Genomic DNA, 24501 nt, shown 5'->3' on the forward strand with positions numbered 1-24501 from the left:
AAAAGGATAGCTCAGAGTTTTTGTCCACAGGTTCAACTCCAACATATATACTGATAAATCTGGAGTGATGTCAGGGGCAACTGCAACAGCTACAGGGCCTCTTGTAGGAGATTCTCCGTTAGAGCCTTCGGGAGACCCATCACGCTGTCTCTCGTCCCTACCTGCACCGAACCAAGGGATGCGTAAGACTGAAGAACTTGATGAAAAACAAGTTCAGATCCACACCCTTGTATCCAGCTAGAGTTCAGGAAATATTTGACAGCTTCAAGAGTCATGGCAACCGCTAGTCAATTAAACTGAACAGCCTAGTAAGCTATCATAAGTAAATAGCTTAGTCAGCCAATTCCCTCACCCCCACCCCCACTCCCCCTTCATGATTTTGATCAGAAGGAAATGGGTTCTTAGGTCTACTGCATTTGGTAGGTTAGTTCCCAGGCCTTTGAGTCACCTAATAAAGAAATACAGGTGACCACATAATCTTCCATGTGGCAATCTAGTCGGCATCTTAAAGAACTCCATTTGTTGCTCATGACATCTCCACTAAGTAGTAAATTCAACTGCATAAGAACAAGAACACAAAAAAAGGACGGAAAACATACCACTGCTTCAACCAAGGGTATTATCAGTGGATGTTCCACAACAAGGCCCCCTGCAACATTGAGCACAATTCCCTCCTCGATCTGAAAGGAGTGGGGGAACCAGCATGATTAGTAGAAATATTAAAAAACGGAAAAGCAGTAGTAACCATAGCAAATTCTTTTTTCTTTCCAACTTTTACCAGATTATCCATGACCTCGTCTGGAATTTCATGGAAATAAATCTGCAGTGTAAAACAAAATATTATTATTCATACAAAATCTCAGTGGATGTACTGCTCAAGAAAATGCATAAAAATGAAAAAAAAAATGGATTTCCAACTCAGACTAATCGGCATAAATCTGAAGAAAAGAGTCAATGCGCCAAGTAACAAAGCTTCAGAAACAACTTAACAAGCTTTCACATGAATTCATGGTATTTTGCCTGACCATGCAATGGTAAGGATGGTTCTTATTTTCGGATCAAATGTAGTATTAAACTGGGATATGTGGGATCTATTGACTAGCATGATATTTCATGTCTCCTAGTTTATATTATTTTCTTAAAGAATACAAAAGAACCAGATTTCCGATGTAGTAAATTAGATCAAGCAACTGTAGATTTACTATACTTTTGCTCCCTTTCCTACATATGCACAAGTAGTTTAAAATAAGAGATTGTAACAAAAAATGAATGAGAGAGCATTACCTCTGCTTTGTCCCATCCTCCTTTTCTGGTTCCTGTCTTAAGGTTGGTAACAAGTACAGATCCAACTGTCGCAGCATGCCCACCAGAATAGTCTATATATCATGTGTGTGATTGTCAGGCCCAGCTAATCTTTGTAATGGGAAAGATGTAAGAGGGAAGAAACCACTAAACAAACCTTTGATGAATTGACGTGCTTCTTCCTTGCTGGATGGCTTTTCTCTAATTTTGCCTTCATAGACCACCACCTCCACACCAATAAAATTTAGAAGTTTGTTTTACCCAGTAAGCTCCCTTTTCAGACAAACACATACATATACACACACACACATGGAGAGGAGAGGGGGGGGGGGGGGGACGAAGCGATGATATGTTCCACCACTGGTAGGCCATCAATGTTCAAGGACACCCATTTTGCTGTGAAAGGCAAGGCAGTCCAAGCCTGGTTAACATGAGATGTCTCATAAAATTACATTACAAGTGGGATACTTATATTGTAATGTTCAGAAGTCATCCTCTAAAGCAACTGTTAACAAGGTGTAGTGTATGGCAGGGGGTATTTTAGACTTTATTGGTTCTTACTTTTATGTAGTACACTTTAGTCATGTAGTACACTTAAGTGATGGGGTGTTTATTGTAATTACACCCCACTTATGGTTATTTATAAAGGAAAGTGCTACTGGTAGGGTTTACTATTCATTGAACCTACCAGATAGCTTTTCTTCTCTCTCTCTCTCTCTCTTCTCTATCTTCTTCTCCTTCTCACTGTTGCTTGTTATATTTATCTTATCTCTGTTACTTGGTATCAAACCCAAGGCTTATTTCTGTTATGTATGTCTCAAATTCTTGTACCCGTTTCGAAGTTTGCCCCACTCCGACATTTTTTATGGCGACCCGAAAGGGACTTTTTGTGAGGTCTGTGATGGTAGTGGTGCGGTACGACCCGATCCGATGGATCGACCTGACTTGGAGGGAATTTATATGTTTTATCGTCTTGTTGTGTAAAAAAAAAATGAAACAAGCGAGATTTGGGTATTTTTCGAGTTAGGATTTTTGGGAGAGTTCTTGCCGTGACTTTTGGTGTTCTTGAGAGATCTCCACTGTACTTTACTTCCATTACATAGTGAATCATCTTCAGCTTCGCCTGTGGATGTAGCACATCATTGGGGTGTGAACCACGTTAAATCTTTGTGCACATCATAGGTGTTTTTTTTCGTGTTTCTTGGTGTTTGCGTTAACAATTTCCAATAAAATAAGCCCTTTAGGTCTGCATCAGATTCAGTGCACAATGAAGGGGATGGCAAAAAGAATATGGCAATGACTATTTCCATGTTGTGAAGTGTCTTTTTTTGCATGCATGGATGTGAAGTACTGGCTTTAGACAACTATCAGTTATGGAATATGGATTAATGAAAAAAGAGGACTGGAAGAATACTTGGTCAGCGGTAATTAAAAGTGTTGCCTCAGCATCATTCTCTTTATATTCTGAAGTTTGTAGCCTTGAAGTAATAGCATCTGCCTGAGAATAAATTAACATTTGACTAAGGTAAGAGCTCCAAATCAACCCTTCATTATTCCACATTTCCACTACTAACAAATCCATGATAGAAATAGTTAATATAAGAAAGATGTTGGAAGAAGAAAAACAAAACCAAGCAACCAAGGACAATCAAAATGCATCTCTGAATCAAATTACTAGACACTGAAAAGCATGCAAGGTTAACACAGTACCAGACTCACGCAAGTTAAGTAGCTTGCATATTTTGAGAGCAAAGACAACCCAAGAAGCAGGGATGAAGATTATATTTCAATTATTCAGTATTAAAACCATGATATTAATTCACTAGAAAAGTCATTCCAGGTAATCACTTCCTTCCACCTATTCTATTAATGTTTTAATAATGGTACAGTCGATGTTTCAACTTTCAAAATAAAAGAAAATCTAAGGGCAGACTGTAAAGGGCGATGTGCATCATAGCCACTGTTAGAGGTTTCAATGTTGAACAGGACAGTGGATGCGAACATTTGAATCAAGCTACCTAATTTTGGGGACTGTAACTTTGATGTAATTCCACTCATAATGCATGGGATCACTTAACATTTCTGGTTACAAAGGGTCCAACTATTGAGTTTGGGTTAAATATAGACATGACCAAGACGAATTGCACTAAAAAGACAGAAAACCAACACAAAACTGGTTTCTGGCCACTGCTTCAACTACTTGAACAATTAAAAAGTGTTTATAAATACATTCTAATTTTTTTTATCAGGAATGAAGGTATAAATATATTTACAAATTTAAAGACAAGGAAAAAAATTTAATTGAAAGATAACATGAATGTAGAAAAACATCCAGATCGACACTCCTAAAAAAGAAGATTGCATAAGCCTGACACATTCAGGCGCAGCTCTTCTCTGTTCTTCATTTAAATAATTTTTTTCTGGCTTGGTTTATGAATCAAGGAAACACGATCATGAAGCCTATACATAGGTCTTACATACTCTGAAACTTACATCCATGTGACACACCCCAGACACAACTTAGAATCATAAGCCCATCATCTTTAACTCTGCTGCATAGATGTACTATCCAAATCCAAGCTCGAATACAAAAACACAAGAAAAATTGTAAAGTTTATTAAGGGTGTGCATCAGTTATACTAAATAAGGGAAAGAAAAAACATCAGACAACCCATGAGAAACTTTAATGCACTGATCTACTATGTTCCAACACTGTGAATCCGACATGGTGTTTGAGCTGTGGTGATCACAGAAACCAATAAAGGCATGTTCATGTTCCACAGTTCGAACCACATGTAATGTAGGATCCATGGCACCACAACCAGCTCACATCCAACTCTCTTTCCAGAACTATGATTTATCCTTGATACATAGATGGAAATGATAGATATCGGATTGTCTGCCAATGTCATAATAAAGAATGACAAAGAATTAGGGTATGCTGTGTCAGAAATGAGCAGAAGTGTTTGGTCAGCTTTGTTTTCTTGATAACCAATGGTTTAAGCTTTGCTATGATGGCATCTGCCTGGAAAGAAATTTCCACCCGATTGAAAGTAAAGACTTCAATCAAACTCCTTAATTATGATGCTACAACCAGAAACACAAGATAGAAAAACCAAATTACATCTGACTACTGATGATGGATGAACCACCAGGGAAGGGGAGATAATGACTAACTGCCAAATAGCAAGGAAAACTTTTAAAATTGGGAGCTAAAATCCACAGCACATCTGACACATGAGAATGGAACTTGGCAGTACAAATAAGTGAAGGAAACAATCAAAATATATGACATTATTGTAATTAACTGAAAATTTCGTATTTTAAAGAGAACAGGCATGAACTAGAGAGCAGAAATCCCCAAGAATGAATATCTCATATATAACAAAACTACATTTTTAACACAAAAGGACCTTAGACAAATTTCTCCCTTGACATGGTTATTGTTTGCTCACATGGAACCAAGACCGTAAAAATTAGTTAGGCTTATATATAAAGATAAGAGCAGTTTCTATGTCAAATGTCTACATTGACGCTGCAAAATTTTGAAAAATGAAATATCTTTGTTGCACAGTAAGACAGGTGCATATGCAGGAAAACACATGCACATATACACAATGGCCAAATATGCAGCCTGTTTTAATGTCCCATAATTTATGTCATCGTTGCTACCTAAAAATCAGGTTTATCCTACCACTGTTTGATTGTCTGAAAGCTCCTGGGTTTGGGTGGCCTTGACAGTATTGTGATCTTCTAAAGACCCATTCAACGTATACTAAAGAACTTTCTCACAGTCATGATAGCTCAGAGGTCCACACTTTATGGTTTAGATTCTAACTTCTTTTCTTCCATGATCCAAATGTAGATATGATGCATCCATCAGGACACATGCAAGTGAGTTGCATCGGAATTTCCAGGAATGAATAGTAAATAAATAATATGTTCAGACTTAAAAGGACTTAGAGCATTCAACTCCATTTCAGATTTGGTAAATATGAAGAGATGGAAACATTAATTCAAGCAGATCATTTTATCCCAAGTTCAAGAAGGGAGTTGCTCGGTGCGAGGTAGAAGTGGAGCTGCCAACATGAAGTTGTGGGTTCTAGTCTAAGGGAAGCCACTTTGTGCGAAAAGTGCCCAAGTTTAGGGCTAACCCAATCCACTCCTCACAAGACTCTGTGATAAGCAGGACCTCCACCGGGTATGGCCCTAATTAGTAGTAGCTAGTTCAAGGCATTTATTATTGAAGCATATTTTTCATTTAAGAAAGGGAAACGTCATTCCTCTAGAGAGACTTGGTGGTGGGATGATGAGATTCAAACAGCCATTACGACTAAGAAAGCTAGTTTTAAGACATGGCAAAGGACTAAGGATGTAGAGGATCTACAAAAGTATAAATTTGTCAGAAATGAAACTAAGAAGATTGTGGGAAAAGCAAGGGCGAAGAAATATGAAGATTTGTATAAAAATTTGAGCACAAATGAAGGGGAACAAGCTATTTATAAGATAATTAAAGTGAGGGAAAGGAAGAGTAGAGATCTCGACCATGTTAGATGTATTAAAAGTGAAGATGGTAAAGTACTAATAAGGGATGAAGACATTAAGAAGAGATGGGAAGGTTATTTCTGCAACCTACTAAATGAAGACACTTCGAGTAATAGTGCTCCAGAAGACTGCATTACCCATCAAGACACCTCATGTTGTAGATATATACGAAGAATTAGGGTGTCTGAAGTAAAAGAAGATTTAGGAGGATGAAAATAGACAAGGCACAAGGCCCAAATGAGATCCCAATAGAAGTATGGAAGAGCTTAGGAATATGTGGTTTATCTTGGCTAACAAAGCTGTTTAATAAGATTATGAGCACGAGGAAAAAGTCAGATGAATGGCGTAGAAGCATCATGGTTCCGGTTTACAAAAATAAAGGTGATATTCACAGCTGCAATAACTATAGAGGCATAAAACTAATGAGCCATACTATGAAATTATGGGAGAGGGTTATTGAAACCCATTTGAGACAAGGAACTACTATTATGGAGAACCAGTTTAGATATATGCAAGGAAGATCCACGACGGAAGCTATTTACCTAATTAGGAGACTTATGGAAAGATTTAGAGAATGCAAGAAGGATCTCCATATGGTCTTTATTGACATAGAAAAAACTTTTGACAGAGTCCCTAAAGAGTTAATCTAGAAAGTACTAGAGAAAAGAAGTGTTTCAAGTAAATAAGTGGACATAATTAAAGATAGGGCAAATTTCACGGACACCCCCTATAACTATTCGAAATGATAAGGACACCCTAAATTTTGTCAAAATGTCACAGACACCCCTGACGTTAAGCACAGTTAGTACCCAAAGGTGAAATATCCATTTTACCCCTTAGTTATTTAAATAAAAAAGCTGTCATTTCATCTTCTTCCCTCTTCTTCCATATTCTTACCGTTTTGGAGAACTGCTGCAAATCCATTTTGGGCTAACAACCATCAATCCAATAGACCTTGTAAACGGCGAGGTGAGCCCAAGGAGCCATCCCAGCAGCGATGCCACTCGCGTAACCCAAAGTGGAGGCAAACCAACAATCAATTAAGTACAGTCACTGATAAGTTGAAATCTCTAGTAAAAATCTCAAACTTAAGCTTCCAGTGAATAAAGAAAGAACAAATGCAAATCAAACCTGAACAACAACCCAAAACCTTAAATTTTTAGAACTTAAAAAAAAACTCAGGGGAGGAGAAATTTCATCACATTACCACAATCCACCAAATGATGGAGAATTAAAATGAAAAATCAAGCCAAAATGATCAAAAGTAAAGTTTAGCAAGTAAATTACCTTGAATCTTGTAATGAGTCTTTCTCGTGGTAGGGTTGATAATCGAAATAGACTTCCCTGAAGATGATTTTTTCCACTCACCATCGGAGTAGTACTTGAAGACATCACCGTTTAAGATACCTAAAAACACTTCAGTCCCCCATCATTCTCGATGGTTCAAAGAAGAAAACAGAAATTGATGTCGGAGAACCTAATGAAGTGGATGAATGGAGATTATCGGAGGGAAACTGAAGCGACCCACAGCAAGAAGCGAGTGGATCTCTGCTCTTTAAGAATCAGCTCTTCACTATGATTGAAGAAGGCCTTAACTAGAAAATCTCTGAAGCACGTCCGTTTCAGCGACGGCAAGACGTTTCCATGATTCAACTTCCACTACAGAAAATTTACTGGAAAGGGAAGGTGAGGGAGGAATCAAAAAGATTTTGCAGATGGATTTGAGGGAAGATTCGTACCAGGAACTGAGGGGATCGCATGGTTTGGAGATGGTGGACTTGTTCAGGAATGACGGCGAATACGTCGATGACATCTTGGTGCCACACCATCTTCGTCCCAAGCTCCAGCATGGGAAGCTTTCAAGTCAGAAGACTCCGGGGATTGGGAAACATTTGGAACAAATTTTTTTTTTACGGTGTGGATGTTCTTCCCTCTCACGCCTCAGAGCATGAAAATCGGTCAATAATGGCATCTATTGCAGGTGGAGGAATTCTCTGTTCTTGCTTCTTCCATCTTCAGCCAAGCGAAAACGATGAAGAAAATCTGGTTTGTATTTGGGATATTGGGGATTTAACCTTAAGGGTATAATAAGAAGTTCACCCTATGGTAAGGGTAATTTCGCCATTATAAAAGAGTTAACAGCCACTTAACTACACAGACCTAACGGAGTGGACTAAGTTGAAATAAAAATATAAAATAAGGGTAGACTGTGATATTTTTTCAAAATTTAGGGTGTCCTTGTCATTTCGAATACTTAGAGGGGGTGTCCGTGAAATTTACCCTTAAAGATATATATGATGGTGCGGCGACAAATGTAAGAACTATGGGGGGCCAAGGTAGTGAATTCCAAATTATAACTGGGTACATCAAGGACCAGCTTTAAACCCTTATTTGTTTGTGCTTATCATGGATGATTTAACCAGAGAAATTCAAGATGAGGTTTCTTGGTGTATGCTTTTTGCGGACGATATTGTTGTGGTAGATGAGAAAATAGCAGGGATTAATACCAAGTCAGAGTTACGGAGATCAGCCTTGGAATCAAAAGGTTTTAAGATAAGTAGAAATAAGACGGAGTATATGATGTGTAACTTTGGTTACACTAGGATGGATAGACGGATAATGAGGTAGTGAAAATTGATGAGAGTGAGATTCCGCAAAGTAATTGTTTTAGGTATCTTGGCTTAATCATAAAAAAAGAAGGTGATATAGAGGATGATGTTTCACATAGAATTAAAATAGGATATACCGAATAATAGATTCCAAACAGCTATGATGTATGGTGCGGAATGTTGAGTAGTTAAGAAGCATCATCTAGATAAACTCAATGTAGCGGAGATGGGGATGTTGAGATGGATGAGTGGCAAAACTAGGAAGGATAAAGTAAGGGTAACGAATGATCATATTAGAGCTGGTTTGGGAGTAGCTTCGATACATGATAAGCTACGAGAAAGTAGTTTGAGGTGGCACGGCCATGTTCAACGGAGGCCTTTGAATGCCCTAGTACGGAGGAGTGATTCGATTCAGATTGAAGGAACTAAAAGAGCTAGGGGCAGACCTAAAATGACCCTAGGAGAAGTGGTGAGGAAAGACATGCAGAGCTTAGGCCTTGTATCAAGTATGACCTTGAATAGAGCTGATTGGAGGGCAAGGATCCATGTATCCGACACCATTTAGTTGGGATAAGGCTTAGTTGTTGTTGTTGTTGTTGTTGTAAAGAGAGGTGACCAAAGAATAACCAAAAGGGAAATTCCCAAGAGTCACAAAAATGCCTCGAATATGTATGAAGGGAAACTAACTTGAAGTACATGGGCTGATCTAACTTAATCCATAAGTTCCAATGCTATGAAAATAAAGTACAATGAAACCCTAGTTATATATTCATATAAAAAAGTTTATACCTTTGCCTCAGCTAGTGCCATCACCAATTCTTCTGGCTTTTCCTTCCGAATACTTTTCTCATCTATGTCTGCAGTCTAGAGAATAAGCCAAGTTAAAATTTCCAAGTTTCTAGAGTCAACAGTAGATGGATAAGATTTGGTGTACAATACCATGACTTTGAACTCATATCCCATCTCAGCTAGAATTTGTCGACGAGCCAGAGATGATGATCCCAATATTATCTGTATCATAATGAATAATATCAAGTGTCGAATGGATTATATAAAATTATAAATCACGCGATGAAATGACAGGAACTTTTCCTTCATCCAAAAACTCATGTAATCAAATTGAATAAGTTTGTAAAAACATATTGAATATGTTTTATAATTATAGGTATGGTGTATAGATAGCAAACAACCCCTGATCACCCAGTGCATTAATCGTGGCCTGCTGATTACTATGAAGTAACCCTGTCAGTTTGTTTGATAAAGTATCTTCATTCTAGAGAAAGATATAATATCAACATCCAGATTCATGACTCTAAGGGAACTAGAACCACCAGTAAGCTCTCCATCTTGACAATCAAGAGAACAATCTTAGTCAAACAGCAGGGTCATTTTGATCAGGCTGGCAAGAGGCCCAACATTGGACATATGGAATGACAACCAACCTAACAAAAGGCTACCTTGTCCTTACTAAACAGGGTCCCCCCCCCCCCGGCACAAAAAAAAGGGGGGGGGGGCACCAAGCCTATTTTGTTCAAAACATATATTTGAAGACTGAACGAAAGGCAGAGGACTTTGCACCACAAAGAGAAAGGAAAAGTAGAGCTATACAAATTCATAAAAGTCTCTCAACAACATATATCTAAAAACTGATATATAGCACAAAAATGCTTAGCAAAAGTTTTTGTCAATTGTCATACAAAGAAAATGTTATCATATAGTGGTTTGAGTGAGCCTAAAGTAATCCATCTATGAATAAATAAACCTTTCCTTTTCGGTGCTACATGAATAAACAAACCAAGTGAACTAAATACCTGATTACAATTTCTAATACTCAAGGGACATAACCCAGAAAAAAAAAATCTCACGAAAATAAAATAACAAAATCATGGAATGAATTTTCAACCTTCAAGGTTGTTATCCGTGTCTTGAATTCTTGTACCCGTTTTGAAGATTGACCCGCTTCGACATTTTTGGTGGCGACCTGAATGGGATTTTTTCTGCGGTCTATTGGCCCAAGCCCTCCGCTACCATCACTGATCTCGTTTGGAGGTGCAGGGGCGAAGCCCCTGTGGGGCAGTACGACTCGACCCGATGAATCGACCCGCTTGGAGTATTTATATGTTTTCGTGTCTTATTGAGTAACCAAGTGAAACAAGTGAGATTTGGGATTTTTGAGTTACGGTTTCTGGTGAGAGTTCTTGCTGCCGTTTTGGTGTTCTTGAGAGATCTCCACTGTAATCTTCTTCCATTACATATTGAATCATCCTCAGCTTTGCCTATGGGCATAGCACATCACATTGGTGTATGAACCACGTTAAATCTGTGTGTCATCTTTGCTCTGTTTTGTTTTCTCGTGTTTTGGGGTGTTTGTTTTAACAAAGGTGTTGGATCCCACATTGGCAGTGAATGGAAATCTAACATGGTATCAAATCAGGCCCTGATCCTACCTCCGTGTGTCCCCTTCCTTTGTCCATGTGTACAGTAACTGTACACGTCAGGGGGAGTGTTGGATCCCACCTCAGATGTGAATGGGATCCCCATTCCGTTCATATACCTTTTAGTACCTCCACTCAATAGACTGGTCTTTTGAGACGGAAATATAACATAAGCAATATGCTGAATGCTAGGAAAAAACATATGATCAACAAGGGTAGCTCTTAATCACCCATACACAAGTACTTCCATATACCCAGAAACAGTTCACACTTTTAACTCCTCCAACTGTCTCTGCCAGTTTTGCAGATTGTAGATAACTCCAAATGGTGATAATACAAGTAAATACAATACACTAAACAAAAGAGGTCATCAAGTCAACACCCCAACCAAGCTTACTCATGAGATGTATAGGGAATAACCAAGTTGGTTACCTCAAATAATTAATAACTTACATGAATTTTTAACAACAATTATGCGATGGTAGCCATCAATGGATCTAATAGAGTTGTAAACTTGGACTCAGTCATCACTCTATAAGGAACTCTACACTTCCTACCTTTCATTTATACATTACTAGTGGCTATTAAACTTAGCTAGAACACAACCAGAACTTCAACCTCCTGAAGCTAAAACTGAGGAACCATTGGCACTCAATCTCCATAAGATTTGGAAACCCAAAATCAAAATAGAAAAGAAAAAAATTTCTGTTTAAAACCCTTTCTTTAAAAGTTTATCCTACAAGTCTTCTTTACTGCCTGCACAAATCTGGCAGAGAATGTACAACCCTTTCTTTAAAAAACAAAAGATGAAGATTTAAGAATGACACTTACCTTGAACGGTTTAGTCTTTGTAGCCATATCTATCTCTCCTTTCTCCTTTTTCAGCTTTTCTCAATTACTTAAGCTAACACTTGAGAGCCTGAAACAGGAAATTTGGCAAAGGAGAGGCACCACCGTGACTGTGAGTCCTCTGAAAGTTCACAGCCAGCGTAGGGGGTGCCCTTAAAAGCTGGAACCGGATAATGGACCAAAACGAAATATCGAACCGGTCGAACCAGAGGACAATTCCAACCCAATCACCGGATGGCCATGACCAGGATCAGTAACTTCTGGAAATTTCTTTTTCTTGCTTCCCAAGCAAATCCTGCCTGTTCCCTTTGAAAAACTCATAAAAAGGACTGACAAAAATCTGCTGTATGTCTTTGGGTTTTCTTGTTCTTTATCGTCTCAAAGCTAGTAAGGTGAGTCTTTTCGTTATCCTTTGCAGCACTCGTCTTCCATTATCATCTCAGAAGTGTAATGGGTTGCTAATTTGCTATAGCAGGTTAATTTGTTCTTGGTTATTAGGCTTATCATCTAATTCTGATTTTATCAATTTGTGTATGTTTGGTCATTTTAACAATCCCCAAGAACCACTTTTCAAGAAAATTTGATATTATTTTTCTGGATTGTGTTTGAAGTTATCTGCAATCCGTGTTTAGTAACCTCCCCTGCCTCCCCTCCCTTCCCAACCCCTTTAGATACCGAAGAATTTTAGTGGGGACAATAACAAGATTTGGTTGATATAGAGTGCGAACCCATAAAGATTACAGAGTGAGACAGAGAGGAAGATGATTATGATGACCTTTGAAGTATCAGTAATGGTTATGTTGCATCCAACTATCCAGAACTTCTTTTGCAGGATGATAGTAAAAAGTGAATCTGTAGGACAAGTGGGTATCAATGATTTGAGTCTAGCTGTTGGCACGTATGCCTATTGTAGGTTGCTAATTCTTAATCTTGTGCTTCACATTGAATCCAACTGTAAATGGTTAAAGACTATAGTAGGTGAGAGGAAGAAAAACGAAAAAAACAAAAAACCCTGCTTTTACTTTAGGTTTAAGTGCTTAGCGAACACCGAGCATCTGCTGCAAATTGGTTAAGCAATCATGTTGTAGTGTCTATGAGTTGGCCTTGAATCACAGTATCACTATACTCAAAAACTAGAGAGTTTCATCAAATTTTAATCCCTCTGGATATATTGACTCATCTCTTATTAATGAGAATTTGTAGTCTATCTAAAATGTGAAATTGATTTTATTGATAACCTTTGTCTCTGGAAAAGCTTCAAGGAGGTGAGATTGATTTGACTACTTTTTAAGTACTTTGCAATTGAGTTTCTTCTTTAGTAGTGTTGGAGTTCCTAAATTAGTATGGTTCATCAGTGTCCTTGCAAGTCTGTGAACATGTCGTAGAAAATCTGAGACTAAATGAGATGGAATCATTTGAATTGATAATAAAAAAAAAAATTAGTTATCTCTTCATTCAGAAACTCTTCAATGTCATTACTTTGGATAAGTTTCTGTTGGCAATGGAATCACATGGTCACGAGGAACTTTGTATATCAATGGGCATGAGTTGGTTGATTTAGTGCTTAGAAACTGGTTGTAAGGTGTGTGTTGCTTTGCTATGCTGGTAGGTACTTGCGTAAAATGGAAGTAGTATTAACCACCAGCAATGAGATGGTGCATTTACCTATCATCATAACTAGTCAAATCCATGATTTGGTAAAACAAGTAATGGTTTTTGCTTGCCATGAGATATTACATTTATATTAACCATAGCAATCGAAAACCCCTTCTCTCTTTCACTTGCACATCCATTGCCGTAAGTAACTCTTTTAAGTCTTTAAGTCATGTATCTTATTGTTAGTTATGGCCTCTGGATACTTGGATGTCTTATGACTATAAATGGGAGTCTACATTCTACCTTCTTTATTTTGGTTGGTTATGTATTCTTCATTTCATTTTTTGACCCTGCACTGCGTGACTTCTTAGCCATGAAGAATGCTTCATAAATTTAGGGTAATTGGGGTTCACAGTCGTTCACTAGGATCATTGTTAGCTGCTCTGGCTGTGGAGTTTACTTGATTGCAAAAAATTTTCTTTTATCATGTTTATACAAATATCAATCTATCTGATTCTATATCTAGTTGTCAATAACATAATGAGGTCTGTGACAGTTTTTATCAGGAATGGACTCCCAAAAAGGTCAGGTTCAACTGCAACAACCTTCTTCTACTATAACCCCACCAATAACTTCTTGTCGAAAAAAGAAGTCAGACGATGCTAATTTCTTGGAGGATTTAAGGGACCATATTGATGAGTTCATTCATGCGTCCATGGATGAACATAAAACTTGTTTTAAGAAGACCATGCAAAAGGTTAGTAACTTGCTACGAAAGGAAGACAGTGTTGCTATGTCAAACCTTTTTTCCTTTATATATTTGTGTACTTATGATGAGATAGCTTTGGATGCCTTTCAGATGTTTGGAATGTCAAAGATTGTTGCAGAAAGGAGTTCAGAACCAAAAGAAGTCGAAAGTATTCTGCCCCTTCGGACAACTGTAGCTGATTAGAATATTTGACATCCTTTTTCTGATCAGAGGAACATAAATATTAGCACTAGTGGATTATAGTCTATGACTTAACCCTAAATATATATTTTGTTATCAATTTTCTATTTGACAATTTCCATGAGAGTTAATTTGTGATAATTGCCTACTAGCACATTTTAGTGTCTAGCTCACAATGTGTGCAGAGCTCTGCCCACCAAATGATAGGTATACCTATTGCAAAATGGGAGCAGGTTTTATGGGCGGGCCTACAGTAGGGTAACTAGGACAGCCCACCTATTTGAACCACATAGAAGGTTTGGCAAGGGCTGAAATTCTGTAGAGATATAGATCCAAAGGTCCCCTTCTCACATGTCAAGTTTTAGCTCAGTTAGAGTTGGCCAGGTGGCAAAATATAGCTTTCACAAATCTAGGACTACCAAGAGGATGCATGACAATAAATGGGAGAGTAAATGATTGAATTTAAGTACGGATTCTGGCAATTGACCAATCCAACCCATTCTATAGATATCCAATGGTCAGAATTGCAACATCATCGATCTACACGGCACAATTAGGTGGGTCAGTGATAGACTATGGATGGTCCATAAAACCTTTAGCCTTCCAAAATTTCAGCAGATCCAATTTCTTTCTTATACAATTGGTTAGTTTTTGGACTATTGATCCCTAACTTGGAAGTTGACATATTTGGAGACTTGGAATGCTACATGTGATCATTAGTCTATTGTAGATATTCATTGCCATCCTGAGTTTTATAACTCTTTATCTGGTAGGAGAAACTGCAATACAATTTCACAGTCTTGAATCTTGGCCACTTTACAAATGTAATACAGGAAAAGTTACTTCTTGGTCTGGTACCCAGTGTTCTTCATGCTTCAACAAATCTCTGAACTCATTCATTTAGACCAAGTGTATTGAAGCATGGATTATTTCAGAGCAGCTGCTGAAGTTAATTCCATAAAGGAAAGGATGGTGTGTGGCCTTGGGAGTGTTTTAAAGTTTTATTTGTTTTTCATTTGGGTTGTACTAGATTGGATAATTTTACTTTAAGGTACTGTAATAGTTGTATTGTATTATGGATACCTATAGGGTTATTGCTCAAGAAGCATGGATTATTAAAGAATAGAGGTATAAGGTCGTGCTTGGCGCGTTGGTCAGGTGCTCACTTGCTAAACGCTTGGTCATGGGTTCAAGTCTTGGAAACAGCCTCTCTGGAAATTGGGGTAAGGCTGCGTAGATTTGACCTTTCCCAGACCCTACTAAACGCGGGAGCCTTGTGCATTGGGTACGACCTTTAGAAGTATAAGGTATGCATGAATGTAAAGGACTTTATCTGTTCTCTTTTTTGTAAGTAATTTTTTTCTTGCATAAAAAAAAAAATTGTATTGAAGCAGGAAAGTCACAGCAGTCCAGCTTGGCTGCAACTAGCCCAGTGTGTGGGTGTTCATTAAATGTTTTTGGTGTATTTTGCCGATGAGTACTATTAAACTGGTTAACTATTGTAGGTATGGTATCAAGTTGTACAGATTGAATAGTCGTGTTAAAAGGGTTTGTAATGGTCAGGCTCACAAAACACCTCTGGGTTAATATTTGACCCAGGATGATAGTTTGTTGGGTTCATCTACATGGACTTCTTGTTGGGGTTGGCAAATCAACATTTCCAACACTCTCTTTGTGACGTGAGCAAAGAACAAAACGGTATGTGCAAGATGAACAAAACACAAATAGAAAACAAGCACATACACAAAGAAAGGGGAAAGAGATTTACATGGTTTGGCAAAACTGTCTACGTCCACAGAGTGAGATCCTACTTCCATTATGAATCAAGATAAGAGAAAATAGTATAACTCTTGTGATTTGATACCCAAAATCAAGCACTCATGTACATCTTTCTCTCATCTCCCAATCATTCTACATGCCTTCACCTTGGTTCCTTGCTTAATCTTTGTACACATGTTGCTCTCATATTGTACTTCTTGAATTCTGACATATTAGCTATTCACTTGGATCAACATAACTTTCTTTGGTAAACACTTCTATCTTTTTATAGTACTTCTTCTCTACCTTGTTGTTTTCTCTCTCCTCCTTGCTCAATAGCTCTAACCACTTTCACTTACTTAGAAGATTTTAAACTCGTGAAGACTTCAACTCCTTGAAGACTCCACCTCCTTGAAAAACTTTACGTCTTCTATTCTCTTGGAAGACTCATCCTTGTTGAAGACTCCTACTCCTCCACTAACCCATCTAGACCATTGAATCGAGCCTTCAACCAATCTAAATAGGTAATTATGTTTTAGTATTATAGGTGTTTGCTTGAAAGGTGTAACAATATCATACATTGATCTAATACCAACAACCATAGAAAGATAAAGAGAGAAGTGAATGAGAGAGGCAGGTGAGATTGTTATGAATAGCATGCCGGCTCTATATTCTAGTAGCTCCCCCTATCGCTTGTATTTATAATAAGAATGAAAATGGTGGCTTCATACTTGGATCCTAATTAGGAATCCTAGAGACAAAACAACTCAAATTACTTAGCTAAGAGAAATCCTACTCTTAAGTAGAAAACCCAACAAACAAAGACACCAAGCCACGATACGGACACTCACCCTATCATGGGAGGAAAATGTATTTATTAATTTTTAAGGTAAGGAATCAACACGTTGCTCGAGTGGGATAGAATCTTTCACATCAAGCCAAAGGAAGCATGGGAGGAGGCATCACATGGTTCATACTTCATATACTAAGCCTATATGTTTGGGAAGAAAGATAGTTGAGAGAAAATGCATGATATCAACAATTTGACAATCATTTTTCCTAATTTTTACAAGGGCAAGAGATTGTTGCCTGGTCACATGGTCTGTGATATCAACAACACGGAGGCCAGTGCGAGTACGTGTAGGTGCATCAACATCGATGGGATTTTTTATTTTATATGGGATATGCAGTAATTAATTTCACACACTCTTGTGTCTAGGCACCGACTCCACATCACCAAACAATCTTATTTTTTCCAATTTTATAATTGATTGAGAATTTTACTTCATTGAATCCATTAGGATGAGGAGGTTTGCTTTGAAAGAGGAGTAGGGGAGAGATCTTGAATTCTTGATTGAACAGCTGTCATGAGAATATATAACGTATAAGAATACCTTGGCTTTGTTTGGTATTCATTCTTGAAACTGATTTTGGTTCTAAAATGCATTTTGAAGCTAGAAAATAGATAAGGATGGGAGGGTTTTAGAATACGTTCTAGAGACAGAATCTATTCAGAAAAAACTAGACCAAACAGAGCCCTAATTAGTTTTTGTTAATCAGTTACCGATTTGCGATTTCATGGTTACCCCAATTTTATAAGTAAAGTAATTGCATGGTTTTGTACGTTGAAGCTCCAATTGATTTGATTCGTCTTAGGCAGTAGAGAAGCAGTGCACACACATGTGCATCTTTATGTAAAGAAGCCAAGTGGGGTAATATAAATATCATATATATATATATATATATATATATACTTATAATTAAAATGCGGACGTGACTAAGCCGGATCTAAACCCGACCGACCGTTATGCCAGGCAGGCTATAACTAAACCCAAACCCGCCTGGTTGAAAAATTAGGTCGGTCGGGCGGACGGCAGTTCGGCCAGCGGCTTTATTGACACCCCTACCTACCCTTGACCTTTAATATTTATTATTTGTTTACTTTTTTCACTCAAGTCCTTCCATTTAGGGTCTGGGGAGTCAAAATCTGACACTGTCTTTGGACGGTCAAATTGATTCACCACAACCCTAATTTTTTAGGTAATATTTACCACATTAGTTGGTCGGTTGTCTGTTGGCCACCATGATCACAGGGTGGTTGTAAATCAGGTGGTTTACGAGCAGTTCGACCATCGGGAGGGAGTGATCGTAGATCAACTAGCTCAATTATTGCTTGGTTACTAGATTCCTTTTTCACCTCAACAAAGAGGAAAAGAAAATAGTTGAAAATACTCTTAACTCAACCTCTTCATTCGTAGAGTCGTGTGTTGTAAATATTTAGAATTTGCCTGCAGTGACTCCAGTGAGCCTCCAATAAAGAGGCAAAGGAATTTGGTGAGCCATATGATGGGCAACTCTCTTCTGTGGTTTGGAGAGGACTCAACTGTTGGTTAGTATTTCAAGGTCGGGGTAGGGGGAGAAGCTGATCCTAGATTGTGAGAGTACTCAATTGAATCATACTTTGGAAGAAGCCACTCCCTTTCATAAATAGTAGATCAGCTAGAAAGAAGATCCTAGAACAAGGTCAGCCTCCAATCTCGCTATTAAAGAGGGAGATCTTGTCAAGCGCACTGGAGCTATTGTGGATGTTCTTTAGTTCATCTATTAACTCTTGGCCACTAGATCGTAAGTCATGGCCTATGCATGGATATGATCTAATGATTCCCTAATTAGAATGTACAATTTTGAAACTAAAGGCTATGTTTAGATGCTCAGGTAAGAAAAGAAGCTTTCAAAAATTTTGAATTTGAATTTGAGATGTACAATCATTGCATAAAAAAATATGATGATGTGGTTTATGTGTCTGTCTTCCTCTTCAAATTGAAAATCTTTTAAAAATCTTTCTTTTATATCCGTTGCCTCCAAACATACCCTAATTAATAATGCAAATTTGTCTACCTGGTTATCCCATCTTCTAACAATGGATGATTCCTCTCCCTAGCAAGGTTCAAAGATGCATATCGGTCTAAATAGAGACCTATACCTATTGATACCGATTCCTGACTGATCCCATATCATTGGCTCTATATGAACCAAGGGTTAAAAATGTAGAAAAATCTGATTTTTTAAGAAAACAAGAGTAAATCTATCCGATCTGGATCCCTGTGGTCCACCAAACTTAACTGGGTCCCAGTTGTCCTCTTCCGTAATTTAAATTAATAGCAGTGGCATACATGCGAGTCGGTGTCTATTTTTCAAAAGGAAAATTTCCCGCGTTTTCTATTCTACAACTGTCTTTATAGACTAATAGTAGTCTAGTCATTTCAATCCCAATCAGTAGTTACGCTCCTTCAAATTTCTAATGCCTCACGGCCCTCACAACACTCGCAAATCGCCATTTCTGATTTCCGCAATTCACGGGTTCTGTTTTCGCCTCTTCTCATTCAGAATTTCAGATCTCTCTCCCTCGCTGCAATTAACCATTGACGAAATCGAGAATTTCAGATTTCGTTCCTTGTATGATTGGAGACCGAATGCTCATCAATCAAGGTTAGAGATTTTCTAAACCCTAAATAAATTTTATTAGCTTCTTTTACTGCTAGTAGCCATAAAATATGATTACGGTTAGATTTTTGCAATCTGGATTTCATAGATTTTAACCATTATTTCAGAGTTTGATTAGTGTATTGGATTGCTTTGGTAGAAATTGCTCGATCTGTTACACACAATAGATAATGCATCTTTATATTCTAGAATCCATTACAGCAAGAAGAGAGAGGAGGAAATAGATACTCCATCTTTACATTTATACTAGCCTAAAGGAAATCAATTACGCTTGGAACAGAGGAAAAAGAAGAAGCAGAAGGAATACTAACAAGAATCACAGAAATTGATTCTCTATTACTACATCTGCTTTTTTTGGAGTAGCAGACTAATAGATCCTTATTGCAACAGATTCAGTTCGATGGCGCTTTAAATACTTTAGCCTGCACAAGAAACATGCACAAATCAGCCCTAGCCAACAGGAAATCCTAAATATCACTGTCATATTAAAAAACCCTAAAAAAAATTTTGTTCACAAACAATGCTGGTAAAGTTAGAGCAAGAGTATGCCAATTTAACTAAAATGAACAATTACCCTAAGAGAGCCATTATTAAAACCATTTGAAACATGCAACACAAAGTCAGGGAATGCAGAGCAACACAAACTTAAATATTAGAGGACTCAATTGGTTTCTTCTATTAAGTGAGAGTCTAAGCACTTAGCTAAGAACATATGATTCAGAGGGAGTAGGATTAGATCTCATGTGAATGTGGCTTTTGAGCCAAGGGCATGATTAGGAAGCTGAGCTGTGTATGGACTCTGCCCCAAATGAAATCGATTCATTTGTTTGCTACTTGTTTATAACTTAAAAAGACACTAGTATACTACCTCTTCTCTTCATCATGAATGTTGTTGTTGCCTTAGCTCCTGCTCCCTCCAGTTGTCCTGTAATTGGGAATGGCCACTTGGCCGTTCTCGATACTCTGGACATCCTGTTCGAGAAACTCATAATGTCTCCTCACTTCCTCCGCTGTCTTCCCACCACCAACTTCCCTGGCAATATTGAGCCAGCGGTCGGGGGTGTCCCTGTCATACTTGGCCAATGCCTCCTCAAACAACTTGTTTTGCCTGGGAGTCCAATTTGAGCCAGAGCCACGAGAGGAAAGGGAGCTGGATGCCATTTGTTCTGTCTTGATTTGGTTGCAGAAATGGAAACAGGGAGGGAAGGAGAGTGAAGAGTGAACAAATACTCTACAACAACCACTGTAACTATGATCAGTTGAAGTCGTTTGTTTTTTGAAGTGGGTCGATGAAGTGAGGATATAAGTGGGCAAGAGAGAGAAGGAAGAGAGGTTTAACCCCTTAGAACAAGTGAAGAGAAGGAGAAGAAAGTACCAGTGAAGGGATGATGAACAATATGGCCATTCGTGCTCTTTATATACAAGAATAGAGGCGGGGGGGTGTTGATGTGGTGCCAGTTGGCGAATAAATTTTGCCAAGGTGTGGAATATTTAATGACTAAATCTCCTCAAGAACCACACACCAGATAATGGGGCTGGACAAGGAATATTAGCAAGAGGGTAGAAGAATCGGTATCCAAGGACAGCTTTTTCTTTCCTTTCTTCTTCAAAGGGGGAAAAGTAGTCCTTTTCCTTTCTTCGTACGAAGATCAGCTACAATTAAGTACGGTTTTCTTTACAAGTTACTAGCCTCTGGGATTTCATTCTAGAAAAGGCATTAAAAGGGAAAGATAAGCGAGATGATAGAATCATATACTTGAAAAAATAGGAAAATTTATATTCATGGATACCCCCTTCAAAAAAAAAAATCTGTCGCCTCTAAACAAAGCTGTTGCTTTCCCTGCTAATAAGGCCAACTTAGTAGCAAAAGCGCGTGGTTTAGGGATGGGAATCACACCGATCAACCCTAGGTAAACAGTTTCTGAGGCTTTGAAGATAAGCATGCCAATGGAGAGACAAAGAACTAAAGGAGTCAAGAAATAGGAATTCCAGCTAGGCCTGTTACTGCTCATGGTTCATGTTGGCCTCCTTTGTTGGTCTTTTACAAGTAAGGAGTTGGGACGGGCATTTAATCCACAAACAATAGTAGCTAACATTCACGAGAAAACACATCTCTTCGGGCTTTTTCCGAATTATAGGCGATCATATTGTGTGGATCATTTAGAGCTTCCTTGCTTTTATCGGAAGTCTGAACAACAATCCAAATGGTTCTAGCTGCCAACTAGTATCCGTACAATGATGGTTTACGTTTTTACTTGCAGAATAGGGTGACATGTGAATCTTTTACGAGTAGGATTCTGTCAGTTTAATAGTTTATAGTACATACATGTGGGGTATCGAAAATAGTAGTCCTTAAGTAGCTGCTGCATTATCCCCACACACAATATTTCTCAATATATAAGATAAAGATGTACATTGAGAAAAAGGAAACAAATGACAGGTTGTAATGGCTTCTTATTATTACCCCTATGCCTAACACATTATTTTGCATAATAATCTTCTTGTAACACATTAGAAATGTAGGTCTCTTCCTTGTGGATTGCAACAGTAAGCAAGATGAATTTCTTGCGCTTTCGGTGCTTTGAAACTATAGTAAAAGGAAAGGCATCATATTGTCCGTCATTTAAATTTAGAACCACATATAAAACATGGGAAGACACAAGGTAGTGTTAGCTGATAGGGTTTTCCAATATTGTGAGGAGGGGATGGTTAGGGTTTTTTTATAATTTCTTCATGAGAAAAGTGAAAGCTCTTGTTTATTGCTCGGCTGTGGATGAAGCTCATCTTAAGTAAACCACATAAATCTTTGCGTTTTATGTGTGTGATTCTCTTTCGTTTTTCTTCTGCCAATCGTTGTTTTGCTACATTGTTAATTCCTACACCTCCCCCAGAAGGCCACATAAATCTTTGTGTTTTATGTGTGTGATTCTCTTTCGTTTTTCTTCTGCCAATCATTGTTTTGCTACATTGTTAATTCCTACACCTCCCCCAGAAGGTGAGGGGTGTAAATTTTTATTATGATTTTAACTCCTTTTAAAATAGTAAAAGCCAAATCGTTTAGGACATTAGTAAGCCTATCCTTTCCCCAAGGTGTGGGAACAAAACAAAAGCTATTTCGTACTTACTTCATAGGGTTGAACCTGTTGGACCCATGTAATTGTTTTGCTGGTGTTGCATTAACAAAATGTTAAAATCTATAGCTTTCAACTTACAGGGTTTCATGGTTGTGATGGACAAACCAATCTGCCCACTGCGCTTGAATCTTTTATTGACCTAATTGAAAAAAAGTTCCTTTTGGCCCACGTGGGTTCTTCTATGGTCCTCAACTTTTCTTGTTAACTATCAGAGAGAGGTCTTCGTAGGATGCTCGTGTTGCAGGTCATCAGATAAAAAAAGTAGGAGAACACTGTCTTTGAAATTGAAAAACTTGTGTGTACATTGTTTGTCTTCTTTCATATTGGATCAGTTTTAAGCTACACAATATGGTCTTATTGCGTGTATCACACTTGCTTGTCAAATTTAATTAGATTAGTGAAGCCCATGTGATAAAATTATTTTCCTATTATACATACATCACCTGTGGCCGTGAGATGATTGGTCTCGGCTTGAATGCTTGATCATGGCATTTAGTGTTGGGAATCCTTCATTTTTTATTTTACTTTTTGTCTGTCTCTTTAACTAATTACTGTACTTTGTGTTTTTAAGATTATGGATGTGATACTGGCTTTACTAGAGATTAATGATCAATATTAATATATTGCTTGCTGCACGCTTACCTAAAACATGTTACTTCGGTACGGACTGACCGCTAGCATACAACATATTGTCAGCATACTAGGAATATTGTCAGAAGAAATGAAGAAAACTTTAAGTATCTCCGAATTAATTCTCAGGAAAAAGCGTCTCAATCAAGAATGGACAGTCCTTGTTCTTATGCTTAACTAAATATCTATTGAGATAAGATCATAAGAAGAAGAAACCAGAAAGCAATTTTATAAAAAGGTTTAAAAAAAAAAAAAAACCCATAAAGAAATACCAGAGTTCCACTTGATAGATTGTCTGAATTCAGTACTCTCTTATGTCCTTATGCGGCAAGTTGCATCGGCTAACCTCAGCCCTAGGACCCATGCCAGGTCGGATCTTCTACAAGTAGGGTTTTAGGGTTTTTCTCAGCAGCTACTATTAATTGGAGAAGACAGAAGACTTTAAACTTAATTTGAAGGGGGTTTTTTCCCCATAACTGCCCATATTAAGCTGCCCTAAATTGATCTGTCACCCAGATCATCACTTAGAAACTCGGAATTAAATGGAGAAACAAAGTGGGTTCTACAATCTTCTATCAGTTTGCTATTGTTGAACTCTCAGTAGGTTTGAGAACATTAGGGGGTACATGGTGGGCTTGTGTCCAGCAAGGTTATTAAACACAGTATTTGGGTATTGGGTACCTTATCGATCACTGCAGACAGCGATGCATATCTGTTGAGATCTGTATCAGTATGTGAGGGTATCGGCCCCAATATCGTTACTTAGAGCACTAGTGTCCATTGAACTAGGATCTCTCTCTCTCTCTCTCTCTCTCTGATGAGGGGATGATCATTTGATTAAATTGACTCCTGCTACAGTGCCAAGAATCTATAACATAAAAAGTGGGCCTCAAGATACCGTCCGGCCCAGCCAAGGTGTAGAATCTTTATCACCTCACATCCATGTCTACTGCAAAGCAATGCCAACGGATTCCTCTCCTTTCTCTGTCAAGAGCTTTGGAGGCTCTTATCACCATCTCCTAGTGGTCCTTCCTTACAAGTTGGAGCTGTGGGTTATACACGGGACTCCTTGATGATTTTAAAAGTGAATGTGTCTGCATTCTTTTAGTGCGACAGAAAGAGTAGATACTTAACAGGTTCCACAAGATTAAACCCCTTAAATTGTTTATGGAACCAGGAATCCCTAACTT

General features: G+C 38.1%; 3 protein-coding genes across 6 annotated transcripts; 1 reads left to right on the top strand and 2 right to left on the bottom strand.

Moving 5' to 3' along the window:
* Nucleotides 1-12: 12 nt before the first annotated feature.
* LOC122662306 (7-methyl-GTP pyrophosphatase-like) lies at nucleotides 13-24121 on the bottom strand. 3 transcript variants are annotated; one of them, XM_043857897.1, is made up of 10 exons: nucleotides 24110-24121; nucleotides 11723-11749; nucleotides 9396-9467; nucleotides 9246-9320; nucleotides 2717-2800; nucleotides 1460-1529; nucleotides 1285-1376; nucleotides 779-820; nucleotides 600-680; nucleotides 13-161 (listed from the first exon to the last, which is right to left on the bottom strand). In XM_043857897.1, the coding sequence occupies exons 2-10, from the start codon at nucleotides 11747-11749 to the stop codon at nucleotides 90-92; spliced, it is 615 nt and encodes a 204-aa protein (XP_043713832.1). In that variant the 5' UTR covers nucleotides 24110-24121; the 3' UTR covers nucleotides 13-89. The 3 variants fall into 3 exon arrangements, with proteins under 3 accessions (XP_043713832.1, XP_043713831.1, XP_043713833.1); XM_043857896.1 differs by lacking the exon at nucleotides 24110-24121 and having other exon boundaries at nucleotides 11723-11817; XM_043857898.1 differs by lacking the exons at nucleotides 1285-1376; nucleotides 1460-1529; nucleotides 24110-24121 and having other exon boundaries at nucleotides 11723-11827.
* On the top strand, nucleotides 12019-14400 carry LOC122662307. 2 transcript variants are annotated; one of them, XM_043857899.1, is made up of 4 exons: nucleotides 12019-12132; nucleotides 13893-14093; nucleotides 14196-14327; nucleotides 14367-14400. In XM_043857899.1, exons 1-3 carry the CDS (start codon nucleotides 12088-12090, stop codon nucleotides 14286-14288), a joined length of 339 nt encoding a protein of 112 aa, XP_043713834.1. In that variant the 5' UTR covers nucleotides 12019-12087; the 3' UTR covers nucleotides 14289-14327; nucleotides 14367-14400. The 2 variants fall into 2 exon arrangements, with proteins under 2 accessions (XP_043713834.1, XP_043713835.1); XM_043857900.1 differs by having other exon boundaries at nucleotides 12037-12132; nucleotides 13903-14093; nucleotides 14367-14392.
* Nucleotides 19702-20828, bottom strand: LOC122662308 (protein RADIALIS-like 1). Its single transcript, XM_043857902.1, has 2 exons — nucleotides 20416-20828; nucleotides 19702-19969 (listed from the first exon to the last, which is right to left on the bottom strand). The coding sequence occupies exon 1, from the start codon at nucleotides 20706-20708 to the stop codon at nucleotides 20448-20450; it is 261 nt and encodes an 86-aa protein (XP_043713837.1). The 5' UTR covers nucleotides 20709-20828; the 3' UTR covers nucleotides 19702-19969; nucleotides 20416-20447.
* Nucleotides 24122-24501: the final 380 nt, after the last annotated feature.

The sequence above is a fragment of the Telopea speciosissima genome, chromosome 5 (genome assembly GCF_018873765.1).
Source record: "Telopea speciosissima isolate NSW1024214 ecotype Mountain lineage chromosome 5, Tspe_v1, whole genome shotgun sequence".
Classification (NCBI taxonomy): Eukaryota; Viridiplantae; Streptophyta; class Magnoliopsida; order Proteales; family Proteaceae; genus Telopea; species Telopea speciosissima.